General features: G+C 44.5%; 2 protein-coding genes and 1 long non-coding RNA gene across 5 annotated transcripts in view; all 3 read right to left on the bottom strand.

The window, feature by feature from the left end:
• Positions 1-648: 648 nt before the first annotated feature.
• gh1 (growth hormone 1) lies at positions 649-3,909 on the bottom strand. 2 transcript variants are annotated; one of them, XM_019866396.1, is made up of 6 exons: positions 3,814-3,909; positions 2,314-2,450; positions 2,105-2,221; positions 1,116-1,259; positions 884-1,042; positions 649-805 (listed from the first exon to the last, which is right to left on the bottom strand). In XM_019866396.1, the coding sequence occupies exons 1-6, from the start codon at positions 3,821-3,823 to the stop codon at positions 743-745; spliced, it is 630 nt and encodes a 209-aa protein (XP_019721955.1). In that variant the 5' UTR covers positions 3,824-3,909; the 3' UTR covers positions 649-742. The 2 variants fall into 2 exon arrangements, with proteins under 2 accessions (XP_019721955.1, XP_019721956.1); XM_019866397.1 differs by having other exon boundaries at positions 884-1,030.
• Positions 3,910-6,568: 2,659 nt separating this feature from the next.
• Positions 6,569-17,966, bottom strand: LOC109513714 (sodium channel protein type 4 subunit alpha B-like). 2 transcript variants are annotated; one of them, XM_019866316.1, is made up of 31 exons: positions 17,616-17,966; positions 16,501-16,696; positions 16,275-16,409; positions 16,059-16,177; positions 15,457-15,546; positions 15,150-15,278; positions 14,978-15,060; positions 14,690-14,893; positions 14,531-14,594; positions 14,309-14,450; positions 14,028-14,225; positions 13,882-13,930; positions 13,427-13,662; positions 13,242-13,313; positions 13,062-13,154; positions 12,614-12,979; positions 12,308-12,512; positions 12,073-12,242; positions 11,930-11,999; positions 11,615-11,769; positions 11,357-11,530; positions 10,407-10,520; positions 10,049-10,333; positions 9,643-9,696; positions 9,373-9,510; positions 9,188-9,292; positions 8,818-9,088; positions 7,658-8,282; positions 7,212-7,356; positions 6,990-7,073; positions 6,569-6,892 (listed from the first exon to the last, which is right to left on the bottom strand). In XM_019866316.1, the coding sequence occupies exons 1-31, from the start codon at positions 17,714-17,716 to the stop codon at positions 6,728-6,730; spliced, it is 5,037 nt and encodes a 1,678-aa protein (XP_019721875.1). In that variant the 5' UTR covers positions 17,717-17,966; the 3' UTR covers positions 6,569-6,727. The 2 variants fall into 2 exon arrangements, with proteins under 2 accessions (XP_019721875.1, XP_019721876.1); XM_019866317.1 differs by having other exon boundaries at positions 16,513-16,696.
• A 383-nt stretch (positions 17,967-18,349) lies between these two features.
• LOC109513767 (uncharacterized) overlaps positions 18,350-22,184 on the bottom strand; it is a 7,409-nt gene continuing 3,574 nt past the window's right edge. Inside the window, exon 3 of the long non-coding RNA XR_002167853.1 lies at positions 18,350-19,182. This is a non-coding gene — a long non-coding RNA (uncharacterized LOC109513767). The remainder of the gene's footprint in view (positions 19,183-22,184) is intronic.

The raw sequence follows: 22,184 nt of genomic DNA, 5'->3' as shown, positions 1-22,184 counted from the left end.
GATCAGGGATGGGCAACTTAAATTATCCTGTGGGGCACCATCCACGATATATATATGAAAAGCAACTTTTTAAAACATAAAAATGCGTTTGTTTGTCCGAAATGTTTGTCGGGTGAAAGTTCAAAAGTTGTCAGGATCTGTTTTTTTTTTGTGTCCGTGTTCATGTTTGCTCGTGTGGTTTTCGTCTCCACCTGTTCTCATCAGCCCTGTTCCTTGTGTTTACTAATCAGTGTCATCCAGCCACTTGTGTATTGTCAAGGTGTGCCTCATTGTCATGTTAATTTTTTCATATTTAGGTCGGTCTGTGTCTGGGACTATTGCTTGCCTGTACTTCACCACATCCAAACAGCACAAATCTTTGATAGAAACTAAGATATAGAAAGACAAATTTGCGATATATTGAGGGAACACTGCACACTGCGCACCAAACTCCCGGTTGTGCTGTAAAACGGTTCTGGCATAAAAAACATTATTGCATGACCCCCATCTCTCATTTCGAGTGAGCCACAAATGGTTCTGCCCCACTTTCGTGCCGCTGGAACTCTCGTGCTTTGTGACAAACAGTTATGTGATGTGGTCTTCACACTGTGCTTCACCGTTATCATATATTCTCCTTTTCAGGTGTTCCGAAATTCACAACTGACTGCATGAGCGCAAACACTTTTATTTCATGATAGGATTTGACTTCCGTGTCAAATAAGACAAGATGAGCCAACAAGAGGCGAGCTGAACGAGGGCGGTTCTACAGAGTACAGTTGGCCTCTGGTGAGAGTCGACATTTGGCGACCGTCAGGTAAGTCTCCACCTGCGGAGACAGTTATACATTGAATGTCATCATTACAAAGACACACTCAAACGCACACATCGGTGGCACAGCGCGGACCTTGTGCATGTCCTTCTTGAAGCACGCCAGCAGTTCATACGTTCGTTTCAAGGACTCGTCATCCGCCACGCTTTGGTAATAGTTGCCATACGGCGCCAGTTGGAGGGGGGAGCTGTCGGAGAACATCTCAGCTCCATCTTGATTGGCCTGAGCGAGTAGCTGATTCCTCATTCAAGAGTTCCCACACTTAGATCATATTTACATATATATGTGTGTGTGTGTGTGCTTTCACCCTGATCAGCAGGAGGATTCCCATTTTCAGCTCAGACAGTTTTGAAGGAACCTGATTTCTTGGAGAAGAGCCGCCAGAGAGGGAATGGCTGGGAAATTCCCACGACTCCACCAGTCGATAGGAGATGGACAACAGCTTCAGAACCTAAACCCCGTTAAAATATGTCATCATCACTCGTTCAGCTTGATCATTTTCACAGTTCACTTCATCTTTTCTGTTAGGCTTTGTTCATAAAAATAATTCACTCATTTATTTCCAGGGACATATTTTGATGTGTTTGAAAAATCCAGAGATTCAATCCAAGGTGTATATTGTTATGTCTATTGTGCTTTTTCATATGGGAGGGTGAAGGAAGCTCTGAAAACGGCTGCCATTAAATACATCCCTCTGTTTAAGAAGTATAGTGATTGTAAAGTTTGAAGAGGCATGTCCCTCTTCGACAGGTTTTGTGCTCACATTTTGAGAAACGGTCCCTCAAAAGTTTGGAAACGCCTTCATATTCAAATGAGGTGAAGAAATTTTAGTGATTAACTCTTCATCATGAATTAATAATTACAGGTCGTAAAGCATCATCCACATCATAAAGCTGACTGAGAAATTGCAAGAAGTGCAAAGATGTTATCTGGGGCCAAAAGATGCCTACTTTGAAGAATCTCAGTTACAAAACATTCAATTAATTCCGTCAATGTTTCTTCACAAATTCAATGGCTTGATTATTAATCTATAATTCAGGACATTTTTATATCATGTAAAGACACTGAATCAGAGGATGTTTCCAAACTTTTGACCGGTACCGTAAATGGTGTCAAACATCCACCCATCCATTTCTAGCACTATTTGGGACATTTAAAAACCAGATGTGTCGAGACAAATTTGGATGTCTGGTCACCCCAGTCAATTGAGTTGAAGAATAACTTGTAAATTGTTGAGTTAATTGAAAGAGGCTTGTGCAAAGTGTTCGAGATTTAGTTGAGGTTTGGCGAAATGACCGAGCTTCGTTGCGTTTCGTGCTTATCAAGGGGGCTGATGATGTAATCCGAGTTGCAGAAATCCTGCAGGAAGATTTTGTTGAGCTGACGCTGATCTTCCATTTGGAGGGAGCCCTCCTAAGACAAACCGACAAATCTCCATTATTAAAACAACGACAGACAAAAAAAGAGGCTGTGTGCAGCGGCTATAGCTTACAGGCGATACTCACAAAGTCTAAAAAGAGTGCCTGGGCTAGCAGGTGGAGGTGTTGCACTCGACTGACTGCGATGGAGAAGACTCGCTGGTTGTCTGCGATTGGCTGAGAGGAGACGCCGGCCAGCGTCACGAGCGACAGGAAGAGAACAACTGCACGAGACGTCAAGTCACTTCATTTGACATTGACTTGATACACTGTGTGTGTGTGTGTTCGTGTGTGTGTGTGTGTGTGTGTGTGTGTGTATGTTTTCTACTTGGCAGGGCCTCATGTCAAGAAAGAGAGTCGATAATTCATCTCAGCCTTGGCTATCACAACTGTGTTAACGTTCCTAGATATCGTTTTATTCAGTTTACCTCAATGGCAGACCCAGAGTGAGTCATCGGGAGATTTTGGTGAATCCCTGCTGGGCCACTGCAATACGTTGTGTGGGCTTCTGACTTCAGTCCGAGGATCCGTTTTTAAAAATCAACAAATAGGATGCGTCTATTGACAGTTAGATTTGGGCCAAATGTAACTGTCAATAGACGCATCCTATTTGTGATAGCCAAATGATTTGGCTAGCACTTTTTTTATATATAAATGGCATTGACTGCGTACATTTGTTAGTGAAAGTGTCACCAAGTCACAATAATTTACTTCATTACCAAAAGCAGCAATAATTTCATTGACGACTAGCAACACTGTGACTATATCACATATTGGCTGTGCAAAATAACACGTTTAAGAGCCGTACAAGTCTTACTGTTGATGTCTTAAAAGTTAGTGTCAGTCCGCTAAATCGTGCGCCGGACGTGCTTTGAATGGGTTTCAAAATAAGAGCAAAACAGGAAGTGCTCTCTGAGCTGACTTCATCTTGGTGTCATCTGTAAAATGTCTTATCCCATGATGCCTATTGGTTGGTCCCTTTTTGCCCTTTTTCCCAATTTAGCGATTTGCGTCTTCGTACTTTATCCGATAAACCCTGATCGTGGTCTTGCAAGCACATTCAAGTGTAAATGTAACTTTTCATCAAAGTCAATATGAATATCATTGGAGGGAATTGCAAGCTATTTTACAATGCTACACTAATAAGGGTCAAATTGTTAAGCTTTATAAAAACGTTGTGAAATAAAAAGTGCTGGTTTGAGCCCTGAAATTCCAGTGCTGAAAAAAAAAGTCCGCTCACTGACTTTCTATCATGCGAACAGGGGGGATTCTCCTTTTGTCAGATTAAAATAATAATAACAATGCATCAGATTTATATTATTCTGATTTAAGGGGGCCCATGTGCCATGTAGCGTAAGTCTGGAAAGTTGAACTCAAGCACGGTACATGCATACGCCTGTCAATACTGTACATAAACTACAGTATTTAGAAGATTTTGAGATATGATATTTTAATGTGTATAAAGAAGCCAGTCTACTGTTCCACATAATCATATTTCAAAAGGGTTTAAATGTAAACCTGAAAAGTAAAAATGATTAGTCAATATTGCAATCAGAGTAATACTTTGAACATTAGAGGCCATCATACCTTTGTCCATGGTTGCTCCTCAGTTTGCCTTTTGGCGATGTCGTGGCTTGTCCCCTTTATATCAGCACGATTATGATTACATGTATGAGCAAGAAACATCAAGTGATTGCGTTAACGATGCCTTCATATTTAGGACTGCGACTATTTTTATGTGACAACTTTGAATTCTAAAAACTTCACTCTTGACTATTTTGGAAGGAGAACATAAAGTCATTCTAAGAAATAAAATAGTCTTTTAGAGTTACATCACACATCAATGTGAATAATTCAGTGTTTTGGGACATTGACACATCAACACGTATGAATGTTAACCAGTGGCACTAGCGAAAAACAACCAACAGCACGTCAGCAATGCGCTCGGCTACACTTTGACGTGTTTGTCTGATAAGTGCAATGCGGCAGCTTTCAAGCTCGCTTCCATTGGCCATATTAGCCTTGAGCAGGTAGAGAGACGATCCATCACCAACACCAATCATCATCCATTCATCCGTCATAATTAGCGGCAGTCATGGAAAGCAGAGATACCTGGCAGACGATGACAAATATTTGTTCATATTAGGTTCAGCTGCTTGTGTCTTAGAAAAACCAAGAAGGGCCTACGTCATGATCTCTTCTTCTTCTTCTTCTTCTCCTCTCGGCACGTCCCTTTTCAGGGGTCGCCACAGCGAGTCATTAATTCCCATCCGTCCCTGCAAACCGCCCTATCAACTCGCATGTCCGTCTTGGCAAAAGTTTTACGCCGGATGCCCTTCCTGACGCAACCCTCCCCATTTCCCCGGGCTTGGGACCGGCACCGGGGAACAGTGTACCCCCAGGGGAGGGCACTGCTCCCCAGCGGCTGGGTTTACGTCATGATCTCTCTTATTTAAAAAAAAAAAAAAAAATCAAAGCTACTGACTCAGTAGACAAGACTGCAACTGGCTGTTGCAAGCCTGACACTATCCATCACCCATCCAATGTCATCATCCATTCACCATCCCAGAGCCGCCCCTGACAAAATTGGGGCCCTAAGCCCAAAATGTATGTTGGAGGCCCTCCCCATCCCATACATCTCATAGGTACAAAATGACCGTCCCACAAATTGCCATTTTGATTTTACAGTAAAGCAGTAACAAAATAAAATGAACTCCACCCGACTAACACAAAAACAACTCCAACGTGAAAAAAAAAAACCACCACATAAAGTGAACATGCATGTGTGACTTTTACAGTGAAACAAGTCTCCGTTTTCCGGATGCACCTTCACCAATGAGGTCATTGTATGACAATTGCTGTGGCAATGTCATAATTCCTGCTTTAACTCACCAAGCCTCTCAAGCACTATTGTGCCATTGATGAGCAGAAGTCTTCATGAACGCCACTTTTTAAAAGACCAAAACAGGGAGAGTCGCTGCAATGCAGGGGGCAATAGAAAATAGACATTTACGTAAATATAAAAAGAACTCCTGTTATTAATACACAACTATGTCTTGGACGAAGCAAATGCAGACCTATCACTACTACTACTACTACTAGTAATTTAACAATACAGTAAATTTGTAGGCTCTCAGTTTATAGTGTAGTGATGCGATGATGACGATTCTGTTCGCTCTCCGCCAAAAAAAAAAAAAAGTCTACACAGCAAGCAGGAAACTACTCTCTTTCAACCCTTTCAGCCCTTTGACCGAAGATTTCCGAATGGAAAATAAGGTACCACATTACAGAGATAGGAAAGTGCTAAGCCGTGTAATAGTTGATTTTTTATTTATTTTTTTGCTGTGTCAATTTAGGTAGGCTGAGCTGCAGAATGTCATCACGTGGAGCTCCGTTTCTTTCCATTCCAGCTAACTGTTTGTACTTGTGGGCTCATCGTTGTGACCTTCAAGTTGTGTCCATATTCACTGCGGTCCGACAGCCGATACGGGGCCTTGCATTTAACCATCAGTGCCCCCATTTCGTCTCCGTGGTGACGAGAGCCTGTGATGAACAAGACCGTGATGTGGCCATGAGGTGACCTTGATTTTCCACGGAGACCCGCAAAGAAGGCCCATTTCCAAGAGTGCAAGATTTGAAAAAGTCACCAAACGCATCATAGCAAAGCACAAAGTCACATTTATTCATCTTTCCATAATGGATGAAAAAAAGTTAGGCAACAAAAGTCAGAAACAAAAACACTGACTTCCATAAACATATTAATCCCTCCGAACGAAATCCAAACATGCGTCAACAAGAACTTGGACATTCTCCTCACATTTTTGTTGTGCAGTAATCAATCCATCCATCCATTTTCTGATCCGCTAATCCTCACAAGGGTCGCGGGGCGTGCTGGAGCCTATCCCAGCCATCTTTGGGCAGTAGGCGGGGGGACACCCTGAACTGGTTGCCATCCAATCGCAGGGCACACAGAGACGAACAACCATCCACGCTCACACTCACACTTGGGGACAATTTAGAAGTGTTCCATTAACCTGCCGTGCATGTTTTTGGAATGTGGGAGGAAAAACCGGGTTACCCGGAGAAAACTCACACAGGCACTGGGAGAACATGCAAACTCCACCCAGGAAGGCACAAACCGGAATCGAACCCTGCACCTGTGGACTGTGAGGCCGACGCACTAACCAGTGCACCCTTGTGAAATAATAATACAAAAAAATCGATATATTGTATGTATACTGTATAGTTCTACATGGATGCTTATTTGAACTTCAGCGGCCACGATAACAATGCTGTCTAAGAGCAAAGACTAAGATGGATTTTAGTGTGTTCTCCTCTTCTCTTTTCGGGTTAATAAAGCAGGATGCAAGATTACAACGATTAGTTAGCTTGATACCATTGGATGAAATTCTTCAAGATAGCATTTTTCATCAAGAAAGACTGTAACCAGATGATGAAACGCGTCAGGTTGTCAGCGTACGCTAGCGGGCTGCACCTGAACCTACTGCTCTTCATCTCCATCCTGCGGGATGCCGCCGGGACGAGCGGCCTCCCCCACTTTGACTGGTGACTGCCCGGCGTGTTTCCTGTATGCTCTCTGGATGACAGTTGCCGCCACATCTTCCCGCTTTCTTTTCAGAGTGCTGCTGATCGGTTCATAGGAGTCCTGCGGGGGACAACTTGTCAGAAATAACGCCGCGGCCCGAAATGCGGAAAAAATAACCATGTCATCGTTTCGGACGGTAGAAGAAAGGAGAACAGACCATGACTTTTGAGGGGCTGCGGGCCTTGAGCCTTTTCTCCATCCTAGCTTTTAGCTTGTCCATCTCACCCGAAATTCCCTGCACCTGGACACACATGGAACATTGAGCAAGACAACGTTAACCCTTTCAGGGACAGCGATTACTACAATGGGCAGCTTATCATGTTATCAGGTTACGGGATGCATGAATGGGTTTTGAAAAAAAAAATGGAAATTACATGACCTGAGCAGTGAGGGCCACAAGGAGGTCTAGGCAATGGATCTTGTCCCCAGAAGCCAGAGGCAAATCCATGCTGATCACTTTGATTGTGTTTGGTTTGGCAATCCTCAGCGGTTCTTTCAGATCATCGCAGAAATCTGACAGCTGGCTAAAAGTTCAACAGCAAGCGTAGTCGGTTGCACATGAACATCTTTTATTTTTAAAGCTCGCTATACAACCAGGACCTCCCAGAAGACTGTATTTTCTCAATTGGATGGTTCCAAAAAGATTGAGAAGCCCTTCAACGGAGGTCTGATGTGTCCGAAATGATTCCTACTCTAATACAGTTCTAGACACGCCCATGCAGAAACTCGGCAGAACCAAAATTTTTTGACTTTGTTTCAGTTTTGATGATGATGGCAAAAAACCCCAGTATTGCACAAAATAAAAATCGTGCGGGTGCAGCTCACCTGGAGTGAATAAAACGTGATCCTTTTGGGTCAAACTTCTCCCAGGTTTCACAAAACATCTCAAAGTCGGCTTCGCGGAGCTCATCGGCGCTGCCCTCTGCGGCCATATTGAAGTTTTCCAAAATGACGACGATGTACATGATGACCGCCACCAGGACAGACAAGATAACGTAGGACGTGAAGAAGACGATGCCCACCGCCGGGCTACTGCAGTCTCCCCTGACAGGCGATCCGGCGTTTTCTTTGTACGGATTGCAGTCCGGTGGCTTTTGCATGGTGTTATGGAGCAAACCGTCCCACCCGGCGGTCGTCGTGATGGCAAACAAAGAGATAATGCTGCTCCCGAATGTCTCGAAGTTAAACACGTCGTCTATCATACCTCCTTTCTTCACATACGCAAAGTACTTCATGCCAAAGACGGAGAACGTGAACATGATGACAAAGTGGAAGAGCCCGATGTTAAAAAGGGCAGGAAGTGACCTCATCAAAACCCTGAGCAGTTTTCGCGCTCCCTTAGCTACGCGGAAGAGATGAATGATTCGGCAGACGCGGGTCAGTCGGATCACACTGAAGACTGCGGGTGAGTAGAGGAAGTACTTTTCGAGCAGGTCTGACAGGAACAATCCTGAAAGATGAAACGTTAATCAAAGTTAATCAAACGATTCAATCAACGGCAAATGTAGACTCATCTATGTCAATCGACGTCTATGGATTGGGCCACACATACTATCTGCTACCACTACTAGCGATCGCTTGAAATATCATCCACTCGTGAGCTCTTTTCCCCAAGTGAAAAATGAATAACGGGATGTTAAAAAAAAAACTCTAAAATGTATCGGGAGCCAGTGAAGGGATGCCAGAGTCGGAGTTATGTGCTCCCTCTTACGAGTACCAGTCAAGAGGCGAGCAGCAGCATTATGGACCAACTGGAGACATTTCATGGAGGATTGTCTGACTCCAAAGTAAAGTGCATTGCAGTAATCCAGCCGGGATGTGACAAAGGCATGAATTACTGTTTCAAAAGTGCTCATGAGAAAGAAGACCCGATTGCTTTGCTCCTTCATTTTGACCCCTTATAATAAACGACTCAAAACCGCTCTACAGCCTTAACGATGTGGTAATATTAGTCTCGCCACAATGTACATCGTCTGTTGACTCACCCAAAATGAAGAGGATGACCAGCACAAAGTCAAAGATGTTCCATCCAAACGCAAAGTAATGTCGTCCGAGGGCGGTGACCTTCAGCACGAACTCGGCGGTGAAGAGGAGGATGATGGCAAAGTGAATCCAATGTAAAATAAAATCCTTTTCAGGGCTCTGGTCCCACGTTTCCACCATCATGACGACCACTTGGACGCAAGCGAACACCATGAAGAAGATATCGAAGGCGTCTTTGGTCACGAGGTCAAAGAGCAACCCCCGAATCTTATTCTGACGACGGACACAATGACAAAACGGCAGAAAAATTGCAACCCACTGAAACGATGACTCACAATGTGTCTTTTGAAGCCGAGTAGGAGTTGGACTCACTTGTGGTCGGGGAATGGTCACTCGGGGTTTCTTACAGCTTAAAGTCTTCAGGGAATTGTATAATTTCATCTGTTCTTCTGTCATGAAAAGACCTATGGCTCCCAAGTAAACAAACACAACAAAGCCCCTTCAAATGAATGCGAGGACACAAGTAGAACATTGCGTGCACGCGTGAGTAAACCTATCTTGGCTTTGTGCTGCTTGAGGTGCTCGAAGATGGCGCCGATGAGGAAGTTGAAAGTGAAGAAGGAGCCGAAGATGATGAAAATGATAAAATAGATGATCATGTACGCGTTTGCCTCGTACTCTGGCTGCGAATCAACCTGCATGCAGTCGCACGGGTCACGTACACGCACGCACAAACACATACAGGACAAGGTATGTTAGCCATCGTTCTTTAAATTGGTCTTGAAATTCTATTTGCAGTAACCGTGACCGCGTACGGAGTTACTAACCCATTTGGAGTCCATTGCGGAATACATTATGTCCATCCAGCCTTTGAAAGTCGCCTGAGAGAAAGAGTCAGTCAATCAAGCAAACAATGAGGTCAACCTTTCATGTCAAATCATCAAACTGTTGAGTCAGTGAGATTATGGAGAAAAATTGATGGAATTATTCGTGAAACCCAAAAAAGATTGATATAGTTTGAATTTCTTCCCTTTTGAATGTGAGACCATTTGAATTCAGAAGTGTTTCCAAACTTTTGACCGCATACCAGATGTTGCCTACTGACCCGTTGGATACACATTGAATAATCGTGGGCCGTATACCGTTCCGCCGCATTATATTTACAATACGGATTGCATCCAGCGTATGTATGCAACCGGACTTTATAGATCTGCTCGACTTTTTTTAACTGACCACTTGCAGGAGTGACAGGTAAGCGATCCCAACGTTGTCAAAATTGATGGGGGAATTCTTCCATCTGACTTCGGTGAAGTTTTCTTCGATCAGATAGATACAGTCCGTCTTGTTGTTGATGTCTTGGGTGTGAAATACGTCTTGGTAAGTGGCGTTGATGCAATAAAAAAACTTTCCTGCAAACATATTCACTCCTACGATGCCGAATATCAACCACAAAGTCAGACAAGCCAGCAGCACGTCCAAGATGAACGGGAAGGCTGCGAACAGTGTTGTCACCACCACCTGAGGACCAGCGAAAACGACTCGTGAACACATGAGTCCGTGTGGACGGGTGGCGCTCTGCTGTCTTGCTCACCTTTGCGCCATCAAAGCGAGACAAGAGCCTCAGAGGTCTCACTGTCCTCAGTGACTTGATGGCCTCCAGCTGAGGAATTCCCAAAATGGTAGCAGTCGAGGAAAGCAGAGATATCTGGCACATAACAACAAAGTTTGGGTTGCGTTACGCTTGTCTCGCTCTGTCTTACAAACCAGTGGCACCTCTACTTACGAAATTAATATTCAGATTCAGATTCAGATTCAGAAAACTTTATTTATCCCCGTGGGGCGATTAGAATATAGAATAATATGTTCTGGAAAAAAATTCTTCACTAGAAAAGTTTGTAAGTAGAGACGCGTTTTCCATGCAAATGCCCTAATCTGCTCCAAAGCCCCGCAAAATTCAGACATAAATCTTTTCTAAAGCATAAAAATGCATGAAAATATGTAAGCAATACATGTTACATTCACATTATTGCACAATAAATGAGAGTTGTGCGTAATGCAAACAACAAAGAATTGCATAAAGAATAAAAATGATGGTAATTTTAAAATTTTAACTGCGTCCTCATCGGTTTTTTCCCGCTTCATGAATGACGAGGACGCTGCTTGACACAGGTTTGTCTATTTATCTATCTCCACACATACACATCCGGTAGAGGTACCTCTCAGCATATCGGATGCCAGAAAGATGCTCGGTAATAGCCAATGGCAGAGCAGCAAATAAGTATGTTGCGTTCAGGAAACTCGGAGCTGTTAGTAGCAGCCCATAATGTATTTTTTTACCTTTCATAAGTTGAAATTTCTTTCGTAACAAGAGGCAATATTGTCAGGTTGAGGCGTTTCGTAACTTGAAAATTTTCCATGAAGAGACGTTCGTAAGTAGAGCTACCACTGTATTTGGTCGCGTTCGTATCACGCCGCTAGCTTGGCGCGTTACTCTTGCATGTATCTGGAATGTACGCGTTTATGAGACTGTGTGTGTCTTACAAGCACGACGAGGAAGTCCAGCCGGCACCAGGGGTTGCTAAAGTACTTTTTCAATCCGCCGGCGAACCACCTCAGAAGCATCTCCAGCACGAACACAAACGTGAACACCTGATCGGCGTACACCAAAATGGTCTTTAGCAGCCATCGCTTCTCCAGGTGGATATCTTCAACGGCCTGCGCTCCAGGATACATTTGCAACCATCAACATTTGAATATACCGATGCGTCAATGACGTCACAAAAAGGGACGAATACTTACCAGAGCTACGCTGCTCAGTAGGATCACAAAGGTAATGAATGCCTCAAAATATTTGTGTTCAACCACGGCGACACACGCACGCCTCAAATTTAACCAGGTTCGCAGTCCAGACGGACATGAGTCCATGTTCAAGATGGGACAGCACCGGTAACACTCTGAAACACACACACACACACACACACACACACACACACACACACACACACACACACACACACACACACACACACACACGCGCGCGCATGCGGCATGCAAAACCTTCGATCGGCTCTTCGTTTTCAGTGGTAACTTGAGTGTGTGCGTGTGCATTCATACGGTCACAGAAGCACTTGGCAGGCGTGTCTTGGTCATCACGTTTGTGCGTGCCCACTAACGAGTCGCCGTTCTAGCAAACAAGATATTTCATTTGAGCGCCCTTCGGTGTGTTGCTTTTACATCAAAGATGATGACGAGCTTACTTGCAAGTCCTTTTCTTCATCATTGTCTTGATTTCCGGATGTTTGAGAAGCACTTTTGGAGGTTTGATGAGAGCCAAGGTCCTTGACCTCTGATTCTGACTCTTCTGAACTTACAAAAGTAAGTGCCAAGAACTCCTTCTGGTCCACCTTGTCACTTTTAAGTCCTAAAACTGAGAATGGCATTCGATTGCGTGATGAACTACGGTGGTGGGAACAAATTCAATTTGGCTCCTACCAGGAGGATATAGATTGATTCCTGATTGGGGCTTCAATTCCGTCTTCTTGTCCGTATGACCCAGGACTTGGGACTTTATGCCGATGAAAGCCCCTCTTATCCGGTTTAAGGCGATCCGCAGATTGTTTTGTCCTTCTACCGCTGAAGCTGTGCGACGAGCTCCATGGGGAGATTTTATCAACAAGGCCAGGAACAGACTCAAAACCTGCATGGAGATGGGGAACACGTAAAAAAATAAAATAAAATCCAAGAGTCTGGAACAGGTCTCAGATGATCAGGAAAGTTGTTCCGTCCGCGATGACTCACCGCCAGCTTTCCGATGACCACCACAAATAGATAGAAGATAAGACATCCGGGCTGACCCGCCACCTCCATGCAATCCCACATTGTCTCAATCCACTCTCCGCAAAGAATTCGGAAGGTGACGAGGAAGGAGTGGAAGAAATCCACCATGTGCCAGCGAGGAAGCAAGCAGTCTTTTGAGATGCGGCAGACATTTTCTTTGTAGTCCTGTCCAAAGAGCTGCATTCCGATCACCGAAAATGTGAAGGTGATGATGGCCAGGAGCAGGGTGAAGTTCCTCACAACACCCAAGGAACTTCCGATGAGCTTTAGCAAAGCGTTGAAGGTTGGCCACCACCTGGCCAACCTAAACACTCTCATCACGCAGAACTAGAGAGCAGACCAAGCCAGACATTTCATTGTATCCGGAAGGCAATTGGGAAGATGGTGTGAGTCAAGCGATGAAACTCACCAGTCTCAAAATGCTCAGCCCGGAAATGTCCGCCAATCCCAACTCGAGCACGGTAACGGCAGCAATGATGGTGTCAAAAACGTTCCACCCAACCTGGAATCATGAGAACGACTGGAAGTCATATTTGCCATTTGTTGTCACGGGTAAGTCAATCAAGTTGCCGAAAACAGAAATAGTAACCTGGAAGAAGAGGTAGGGACCCATGGCCAGAAATTTTAGGACCACCTCAACTGCAAAAATCGCCGTGAACACCTGAGACAGTGACGAGGTGAGAGATCAAGAGGAGAACATAAACAACCCGAGCGAGTGTTATTCCCTCCATCCGTATACAGGACCAAGGACAACTACTCCAACTCCACACTGACCAGCCCAGCAATGGAGAGCAGCTCCTCAAACTCTTGCATCATTGGAAAATGCTCCATGGCCATGAAAATGACGTTGAGCACGATGCACAGGACAATGAAGAGATCGAAGAAGGGATCGGTGACAAAACGGCGGAGTCGCTGCTGAGCCCGGCAACGGTTGCAACAGGTCCACTTGAGGAAGATGTCGGCGAAAGTGCGGCAGCACGGTGAGCGTGGCCGTTGCTCATCCTCACACGCTGAAAAATAAATAAAGAAAACAAACAAAAATTGACTTTTGAATAGTCTTGATCTAATCACGATCAACGCAGATGAGTTGCGCAGTGCACGACATCCACTGCTGGAGCTTTTCTTCCTGTTTTAAGTTTTGGGTGGTTTTGATCTTGTCACATATTTGTGTGTGTGCGTGTGTGTGTGTGTGTGTGTGTGTGTGTGTGTGTGTGTGTGTGTATTAACACCTGCTGCTGATGAATCCTGCTTCTCAGTGAGGCAAGAATTCCCATCCACCTACAAACACACACACACGCACACACACACGCACACAGACTCCGCTCAGCCGAATTGGATCCAAAACACGACATCGTTAAGCTCCACATCACCTAACCTTCTCTTGATCCTTCAGCGCCTCCAAAACAAGAGCATATTCTTTGCTCTTCCGCTTGGCCTCGGCCGTCTCCGCCTGCTTCTGCTCCACAAACGCCCTGGCGACCACCGCCACAATGAGACTGCAGAGGCAAAAAGAGCCCAGCACAATGTCGACCAAGAAGGTGATGGCATAGGCTTGACCGGCTGAGCGCAACGTCTGCAAAGACAAACCGGTGAAAGAGTCATGTACGGAGCTGGCGACGGTTACCGTACGTGATCTACAAACATCTCGTCACTGACCAATTGCAAAAGGTTCTCCCAGAAGTCCTGAGTCATCATTCTGAAGAGAGCCAGGAAAGCCCAACCAAAGGAATCGTAGTTCGTGAAGCCGTAATTTGGGTTGGGCCCCGCTCTCAAACACATATACCCCTCTGGACACATCCTAAACAAGCAAATGTCGACACGTCTTCACCACTGCTCAGCCCAGGTTGGACAGTGAGTGTGTGTTACCCGTACACATACCCAGCACCAGACCTGTTTCCACACAGCAGAGCATCATTATGTCCGGGCAGAAAATAATAGTTTCCTGGCAGGCACACATATATGTGACAATTTCAAATCGATATCACGCATGTGACAGAAAAAAAAAAAACAACCCAAAAACAATCATCAGTTTCACACCAGGGTTGTTGATGTACTGTGTATAATCAGAGACTTCGGATGAGTAGTTGCTCGGTAGCATCATGACACACTTTTGCTGCAAGTGGCCCATAAAGTTATGGAGTGCGAGCGCGGCCAGGACACTGAGGCACACGAGGCTCAGGACGATGACGTGGGCCATCTTCTTGACAGTTTGCCCCAGTGCTCCCAGTGCTTTCTTCACATCTGATAAGATTAAAAAAAAAAATAAATAAATAAAATGGCGAGTCTCGTGATCGTTCACGCACGTTCACACACATGCGCACACACCAGGTATGGCTGAGATGAGCTTTAGAGCCGGAAGGACTTGGAAAGCAGAAACAATTCCCGCCTGTACCATTTCTGTCAGATATCTGAAAACAGAGCATCTTCTTCTTTAGGCCATCATCATCATCATCATCATCATCATCGTGGGATGCGTGAATGTGTGATTGTGCGTTACGCCGTGCTGATGATTATCAAGTCCAGCCAGTTCCACGGATCACTGAGGAAGGTGAACTGACCGACGCAGAAACCTCGGGCCGCAACTTTGACGAGCACCTCAAAGACGTAGATGGCGATAAAAGTGGACCTGTTCAACGACACGCGGGCTTTTAAAAAATTTATTTGTGCATGCAAATACTTCGTTTTTTTTGTTGACTTTCTTCCCTCCAAATTTTGCTTTTCCAAATAATAATCTCTCTCTCTCTCACACACACACACACAAAAAACACACACAGAGCGCTGTCAATATTTCCCGTGTAACTCACTTGGCAAACTTGCTCCACTCCGGTGGCTCGGCCATCGTCATGAAAACACAATTGGTCAAAACTGTTAGCAGGATGAAAGCATGGAAAAAGGTGGAATTTTGTGAAGGAACAAACAAGCACGCGGTGAACAGACAGATGGACAGCTCGACGGATAGAGCGATACATGGATGCGGTATCTTTCGGTCCTTTGTTCGTCTGCTTTATTTGATCTCAACAACGGGCGGCACGGTGGGCGAATGGTTAGCATGTCGGGCTCACAGTACAGGGGTGGAGGGTTCGATTCTGGCTCTCGCCTGACTTTGCCTGAAGATAGCGGGGCTGGGCTCCGTTTATTCTCGCGAGGATAAATGTGTTAGAAAATGGATGGATCTCAACAACATTAAGACATTTTTGTGTCGTGCTTTTTCAATATGATTTGAATGAATCTCTCAACGGATTATTATTATTATTATTTTAATAAGACGATTGGTGCGGGTTTTTGCAAACATCGTGGAAGGTGACATGCCTGATTTGTTTTTTTTTTTGTGGGCAATACAAAATGATGTGGCGGGCAAGAGCGGGCCCCCGGGCCTTGAGTTTGACACCTGCGTCGTAAAGGATATGAGTGAAGGAGGATCTTAATAGCAGTGGTCCTCATGAGGTTGGAAGCACTCAGCAGATAGCAAGCAGGATCGGCATTAAATCTGTGGATGACCTTTTGTCCATCCAGAACAATAAACCTCTGGAGAGACAACAGAAAGTCAGAGAGTGGATCAGGACCAAAAAAAAAAAAATCTGCAGAGGCGCGGAATTTGTTCAACGGGATCCAGTTGCGAGACCTTCTTTGATTGGTAGAAGGGATCCAGATCCTCCAGTGGGGTGTTGACAAATTCAGGGGCTGGGTCACCAAAGATGAATGGGAGGGGCTTCCCGCTCTCCAAGTCGGCTGTTGGATTCTGCTGCTCCTCTATCACCTGCCAATCACAGAAATAACCAATCAGATGACAAATTCCCAGCCACGCGTTCCCCTTCAAGTAGCGCCGAATTTGTCTCTCGAAGGCAAACCGCGAACTCTACCAGGACGCTGTCATCTTTTCCTTTCTGTCGTTCCTTTTCTTTGACTTCACGACGTCGTTGGATCTCCTTCAGCGAGCCAGCGGTAAACTTCCGAAAGACTTCTGTCCCAACAGGAGGCAGCAGAGATACCATCTTGCTATTCTGCAGCTGTTCCCGCAGATCACGGTTACCTAGCAACATCTTCCTGTGTGTGGAAATGAAATCTCCTTCAGTGCATGCAAAAAGAGGGCCGCAAAACAATTCAAACATGTTGTATTATGTATATATAAGGTGGCACGGTGGTCGACTGGTTAGCACTTCCGCCCCATAGTATGGAAGCCCGGGGTCCAATTCCAGGCACTGCCCTTTCCTGTGTGGAGTTTGCATGTTCTCCCCGTCCCCGCGTGGGTTTTCTCCAAATCTCCTTCAGAGCATGCAAAAAGAGGGCCGCAAAACAATTCAAACAATGTGTTGTATTATGTATATATAAGGTGGCACGGTGGTCGACTGGTTAGCACTTCCGCCCCATAGTGCGGAAGCCCGGGGTCCAATTCCAGGTGCTGCCCTTTCCTGTGTGGAGTTTGCATGTTCCCCGCGTCCGTTTTCTCCGGGTACTTCGATTTTCTCACACATTCCAAAAACCTGCACGGCAAGTTGATTGAACACTCTAAATTGTCCCTAGGTGTGAGTATGAGTGCTGATAGTTGTTTGTCTATGTGTGCCCTGTGTTCGGCTGGCAACCAGTTCAGAGTGTACCCCGCCTACTGCTCGAAGACAGCTGGGTCCAGCATGGCCGCCACCCTCGTGGGGACCAACCCACTCAGCACAGGACAAACATACAAAGCCCACACAGGAAGGATAGATTTGAGTTTTGTCGTTCAAAACTGCTGAGCAGTCATGCTAACCCATTCGGCCATTGAGTTGCCTGGACAAAAATATTAAATGACAAAAAAAAAAAAAAAAAAAAAAAGTTTTACAGTTTGCTAACAAGTGCAATGCGTTGCCAACAGTACTTTCTTGGTTAGTTTCCTCCCCTCAAGTGCGTCTCATTGAACATGTGCGAAAATGTATACAGTACAATCATCAAAATGCTGAAAGGTAGTTGTTGACTGCGTCGGACTCACAGTTCTGTAGTTAAAGGCTTCAGCTGACCAGCTTGTCTCACAATCTCCACTTGCTCCGTTTTAGTCCCCCAAAAGTCCCAAAATGTTGTTTTACTTCTCATGGCTGCCACTCACACTGTCGCAGCGCTCACACTCCACGGACTGTCTCTGTTGATGCTCTTGCTTGTGTGTGTGTGCTTCTCCACTCTACTGTTCATTCCCTTTCTGTCCGATTGAGGTGACCTCTGACTGTCTTCTTTGCCAAGAATTCTGTTACCCTGGTGATATCGCAAGTCCTCGATGCGAACGTTTCAATCGCCCCTACGCACAGTGGGTCCCTTTCACGGGCCTCCTGATAGACTCCCCGTTTTCATGAACAGACTTCCTGTTGATGACCCAATTTCCCCGAAATATGGAGTGCTTTGTTCCAAAACATCTGGCAGAAAGAAGAGCCTTCGCAGCTTCATCAATTCAACCTCTTGTGCATAACTGGGTGTACTGCCAAGCATTCTTGCAAAACAGGCTGGTCCCTCGGCTGCTTGAGGCAAAAGATCGAATTACAAAAAGATGCGCATCTGCATGTGAAACCATCGAACAGCGTTGTGAAAAAGTATTTCATCGCTGCACACATTTTTATCTTCATTCATATATACCTTCCTCACGTAAATGTTTACGAGTGTCAGAGAAAGATAACCCAAGCAAACAAACTCCAGTTTTGAAATGGGGAGGAAAAAAAACGAATCGCTTGAAGGGATTGAAAATAGGGTTGGGGCTTTAAACTGGATTTAGGGTTTCACAGTATGGTTTTAAACTTGGGTTAGGGGTTCAAAGTAGGGTTTTAAAGTAGGTTTACAAAACAGGGTTTTGAATCAGGGTTAGGGTTTTATATATATATTGTTAGGTTGTGACCAAATCAAATAATGTGAAAGAATTCCAAAGATGCACGCTCAGACAAAGGGTGATCACAAAAATATTTACCAAAGAAAATCGCATTGACCAAAGTATGAACTGAAGTCGCTGGTCACAAAGCGTCAGGAAAAACAAGGCGTGAAACCAAAATCGCTTTGCAAATGAACCCCTTGTGCAATACTACAATAACAAAAACACTTATAAACAAGAGCCTATGAAAAAACAAGAGTGAGTGAATATATCGAGAGGTCGAGAAACTCACACGGCACCTGCTGGAGGGAATCGCCTTTCGCTCCAGCTGCAGCTGGAACACAATCAAGACACACATGACATATACAGTGTTACGGTTAGCTTGTCAAAGTAGGGTTGAAACTTGGGTTAGGGTTTAAATGTAGGGTTTTACATTTGGGTTAAGGTTCCAACATAAGGGATTTCAAATAGGGTCAGGCTTTCAAAGTCGGGTTTTAAACTGCGGTTAGGGTTTCACAGTATAGTTTTAAACTAGGGTTAGCCTAGTCATTCAGGGTCAAATACGTGCAGAAAATTTGACAAAAATGCTTAAAAAAAAATACATCATAAAAAAAGAACCCACCTTATTTTTGTTGATTTATTTTGTTTCGTTTTCATGCGTTGGGTTGTGATTGTCTTTGTTGAATGGGAATGTCTTGTTTCATTTGCACTGAAAAAAAATACATGCAAACACGCATCTTTTCTCCCAAATATTTATTTTGCACAAATGCTCTGTATTCGATTACTCTTGATACAAACACAGATAAACGCACCGAGTACAATTACTTTTGCATGGGGCGTTGGTGACATCTAGTGGCGACAATTGCGCACAGTCAAAACAAAGTCACCAAGAATTAAATAGAAAACATAAGTCAAACACAAAGCGATCGATTTTTTTTTCTTCATACACACACACAATATAAATCAATGATAATCGCTGAGGGTTGTCTTTCGAGACATCAGACCATAAGGCCGTGGTCGACTTTGGAGTGGAAATGCTAACATTTGCCCCGAATAGCGGCGTTTGTGTTGTTGAGGACTGTTCATATGAAAAGCTTTTAGTGGCTTCGGCTGAATGTATCGACGCTTGCAGTAGCGGAGGAGGAGAACATCTGCGTTTCCAGAACATTCCGCGGAAGTCAGCCAGCAGCCAGGAAACAAAATAGTTTTGAATGAACGCCGGCAAATTGAATTCCCTCCCCCGCCAAGTTGCCTGATGGGAGAACGGATGCGTATCGACGGGCAGGAACGTCGCAATCGCCGGTCGATAATATGAACCGGGGAGAGTAAAAAGACAAGACGCGGACAAGCGGGATCGGCCGATATTGCTCCAAATGGACCCAAGGCGAACGGCGATTTCCCTGTGGCTAATTTGTCTTTGTCCGTCATCGCACTTGACATTGTCCCTTGATCAATAAGCACGCAGCAAAGTAGTCAACATGACTAATGTGCTCATTTAGGACCTTTAGCAGTTATTGATTATGAATGGGCCCTCGTCCTTGAACTGCACTTGCACATGTTTATATGCAAAGAGCGAACGCTCTTTGTGATCGTGACGCCTACACGACGGAGTAAACCGGAGGTCACCGTGGTGTCTCACGGGTCTTCATCAGGAGGCACCGATTAAAAAAAAATAAAAATAAAAAAATAATAATAATTCAAAAGCTGAAAAAGCAAAAAGAACCAAGTGAAAATTACAATGACTTAAAAAAAAAAAAGATTGTCGATAATTTAAAAGTTAAATGTTTAAATGTTTAAAACATGCTGTGGTGCAAGTTGCACCGCAACCCTTGCTCAAGAAACCTGGCCTTGATCAAGATGTACTGGCAAATTTTTGGACCATTTCCAAGCTGCCCTTCATTTAAAAAAAATCGGAAAAATGTGATGTCTTTCAGGGAAATGTATAGTGGAAGAGCACCCATTTAAAAATGTGTATACGTGTGTGTACAAATGTCAAAATACTTGAATTGACAAAAAAGGTACATGGCAAAATATTTAACATAAAATGTACAATATGAAGACAAAAATTGAACCACAAACTAAAAATGAAATATAATTAATAAAGAATAAGAATTGGTGTATTATAAAACACAATAAATGACATGGGGAAAAATACTTTCATAAAAATAAAAAGCACACCAAATTGCATTTAAAACAAGATACACAAAAGAAAACAATAACATAGACAAAAAAACGTATGGTGTAGGTCACCATTAGCTGACACAGTGCACGTCCTGATGGGAAGGCACTTAAAAAAGCAGTGGCCTTTGGAGCATGGATGCCAAGAAAACAATCAAAGCAAATACAATTACAGATATCCTTGAAGCTTTCTGCTGAATGCCATGCAGAGTACCAAGAGAAAGATGCCTACATATTCAAGCAAACGGAGGCAAAACACGGCAGAGAAGACACGCGGGCTAAATGAGCTCATGACTGGGGCGGGGAGGCCCGCAAATGTGTGCTGCCAAACAGCCAGTCACAATTGCACGGGCACAAAACATCACATTGTGCATCACTGATATGCAAGCCAAAACATAACAATATGCAAAAATTCATCGCGTTCAACAGAGAGAGAGAGAGAGAGAGAGAGAGAGAGAGAGAGAGAGATTTCCATTCACAGTACTGCATAGGCTTTAATATTGCTGCATCGCGGTTTTTCATATACAGTAGTCACAACATACTTGCTTTTGTTTCAGTGCTGCCTTTCATGGTTAGAGATGATTCGGGTGAAGGTTTGGAATGAGTGACTGCAAATAATATTGTTTTTCTGAGTGTAAATGAGAGACTGTTGGCATTTGGGTGTGATTGAAGAAGAGGAGGTGTCAAGGTGCCACGAGCAAGGGGGGATCCCTGCCGGACCCCTGGACTGGAGATCACAATCGGCTCTTAAAAGGGCCCCCACAGCAGGATGACCGCTTCTAACAACAAAAGACGGCCAAATGTGGAAGACAATATCCACCACATCAAAGGAAGATTCACAATAGAAGGACAATTCACACCTCATCTGACAGATGCCGTTGACAACACCCGGACTGTCCTCGCAGCAGTGGCGGTTCTGGGGGGGGGCCAACGGGGGCCAGTGCCCCTGTAGCACTGACTCTGGCCCCCCCTGTGGCCCCCCCTCCGAACGTAGATTACGCAGTGGCGCAGAGTTGCAGACACGAAAGGTGGAACCAAAGTGCGTGGCTTAACATTCTAGTCGGACCCTTTAGTGTGCTGCACCACTTCAAATTGAGCGGGAAAATGAGAAGCAGTCCGCAGAGCAGATTACCACGACACGAGTGCTATTTTGACACGACACGATTTATATTTTCAATGTAAAATCACAAAACGAAACAAGCCCCCAACAGTAGCATTTTTAAGTCTAATTCCTCTTCACTTAAACATTTAACGTTAAAAATGAAAAGAAAAACTGACATTACATCATATTTCTATATGAAAAAGAAACACATTTATCCAGACACAGAGAGAGAGTCAGATGATGATAGTGGTGAGAGATTTGAAGAGGAGCAAGTTGAAAGCACCAGAGAGGGAGAGTCAGAGGACACGGGATTCATTTATTTTCAGAGCGAGGACTCAGAGCAGGAAAGGGATACAAATGAAGATCCTGAGAATTAGGAAGATGAGACTGCAATAGAAGTGGAGTGTGAGACACAGACAGAGGATATTTGC

This window comes from Hippocampus comes, unplaced genomic scaffold (genome assembly GCF_001891065.2).
Source record: "Hippocampus comes isolate QL1 unplaced genomic scaffold, H_comes_QL1_v1.1 scaffold99, whole genome shotgun sequence".
NCBI lineage: Eukaryota > Metazoa > Chordata > Actinopteri > Syngnathiformes > Syngnathidae > Hippocampus > Hippocampus comes.
The sequence above is the reverse complement of the archived record's forward strand: the minus strand, read 5'-3'. Positions and strand labels throughout refer to the sequence as shown.

Coding starts and splice junctions, on each gene's coding strand:
- gh1 (XM_019866396.1), bottom strand. Junction 1,260..2,104: donor ACGAAACGCAACGAAGCTCG/GTCATTTCGCCA, acceptor AACGGGGTTTAG/GTTCTGAAGCTGTTGTCCAT. Junction 806..883: donor TCAAGAAGGACATGCACAAG/GTCCGCGCTGTG, acceptor CTGTCTCCGCAG/GTGGAGACTTACCTGACGGT.
- LOC109513714 (XM_019866316.1), bottom strand. CDS start 17,716: ATGAGAAGTAAAACAACATTTTGGGACTTTTGGGGGACTAAAACGGAG. Junction 12,980..13,061: donor GGCTGAGCATTTTGAGACTG/GTGAGTTTCATC, acceptor TCTGCTCTCTAG/TTCTGCGTGATGAGAGTGTT. Junction 12,513..12,613: donor TGGTCATCGGAAAGCTGGCG/GTGAGTCATCGC, acceptor ATCTCCATGCAG/GTTTTGAGTCTGTTCCTGGC.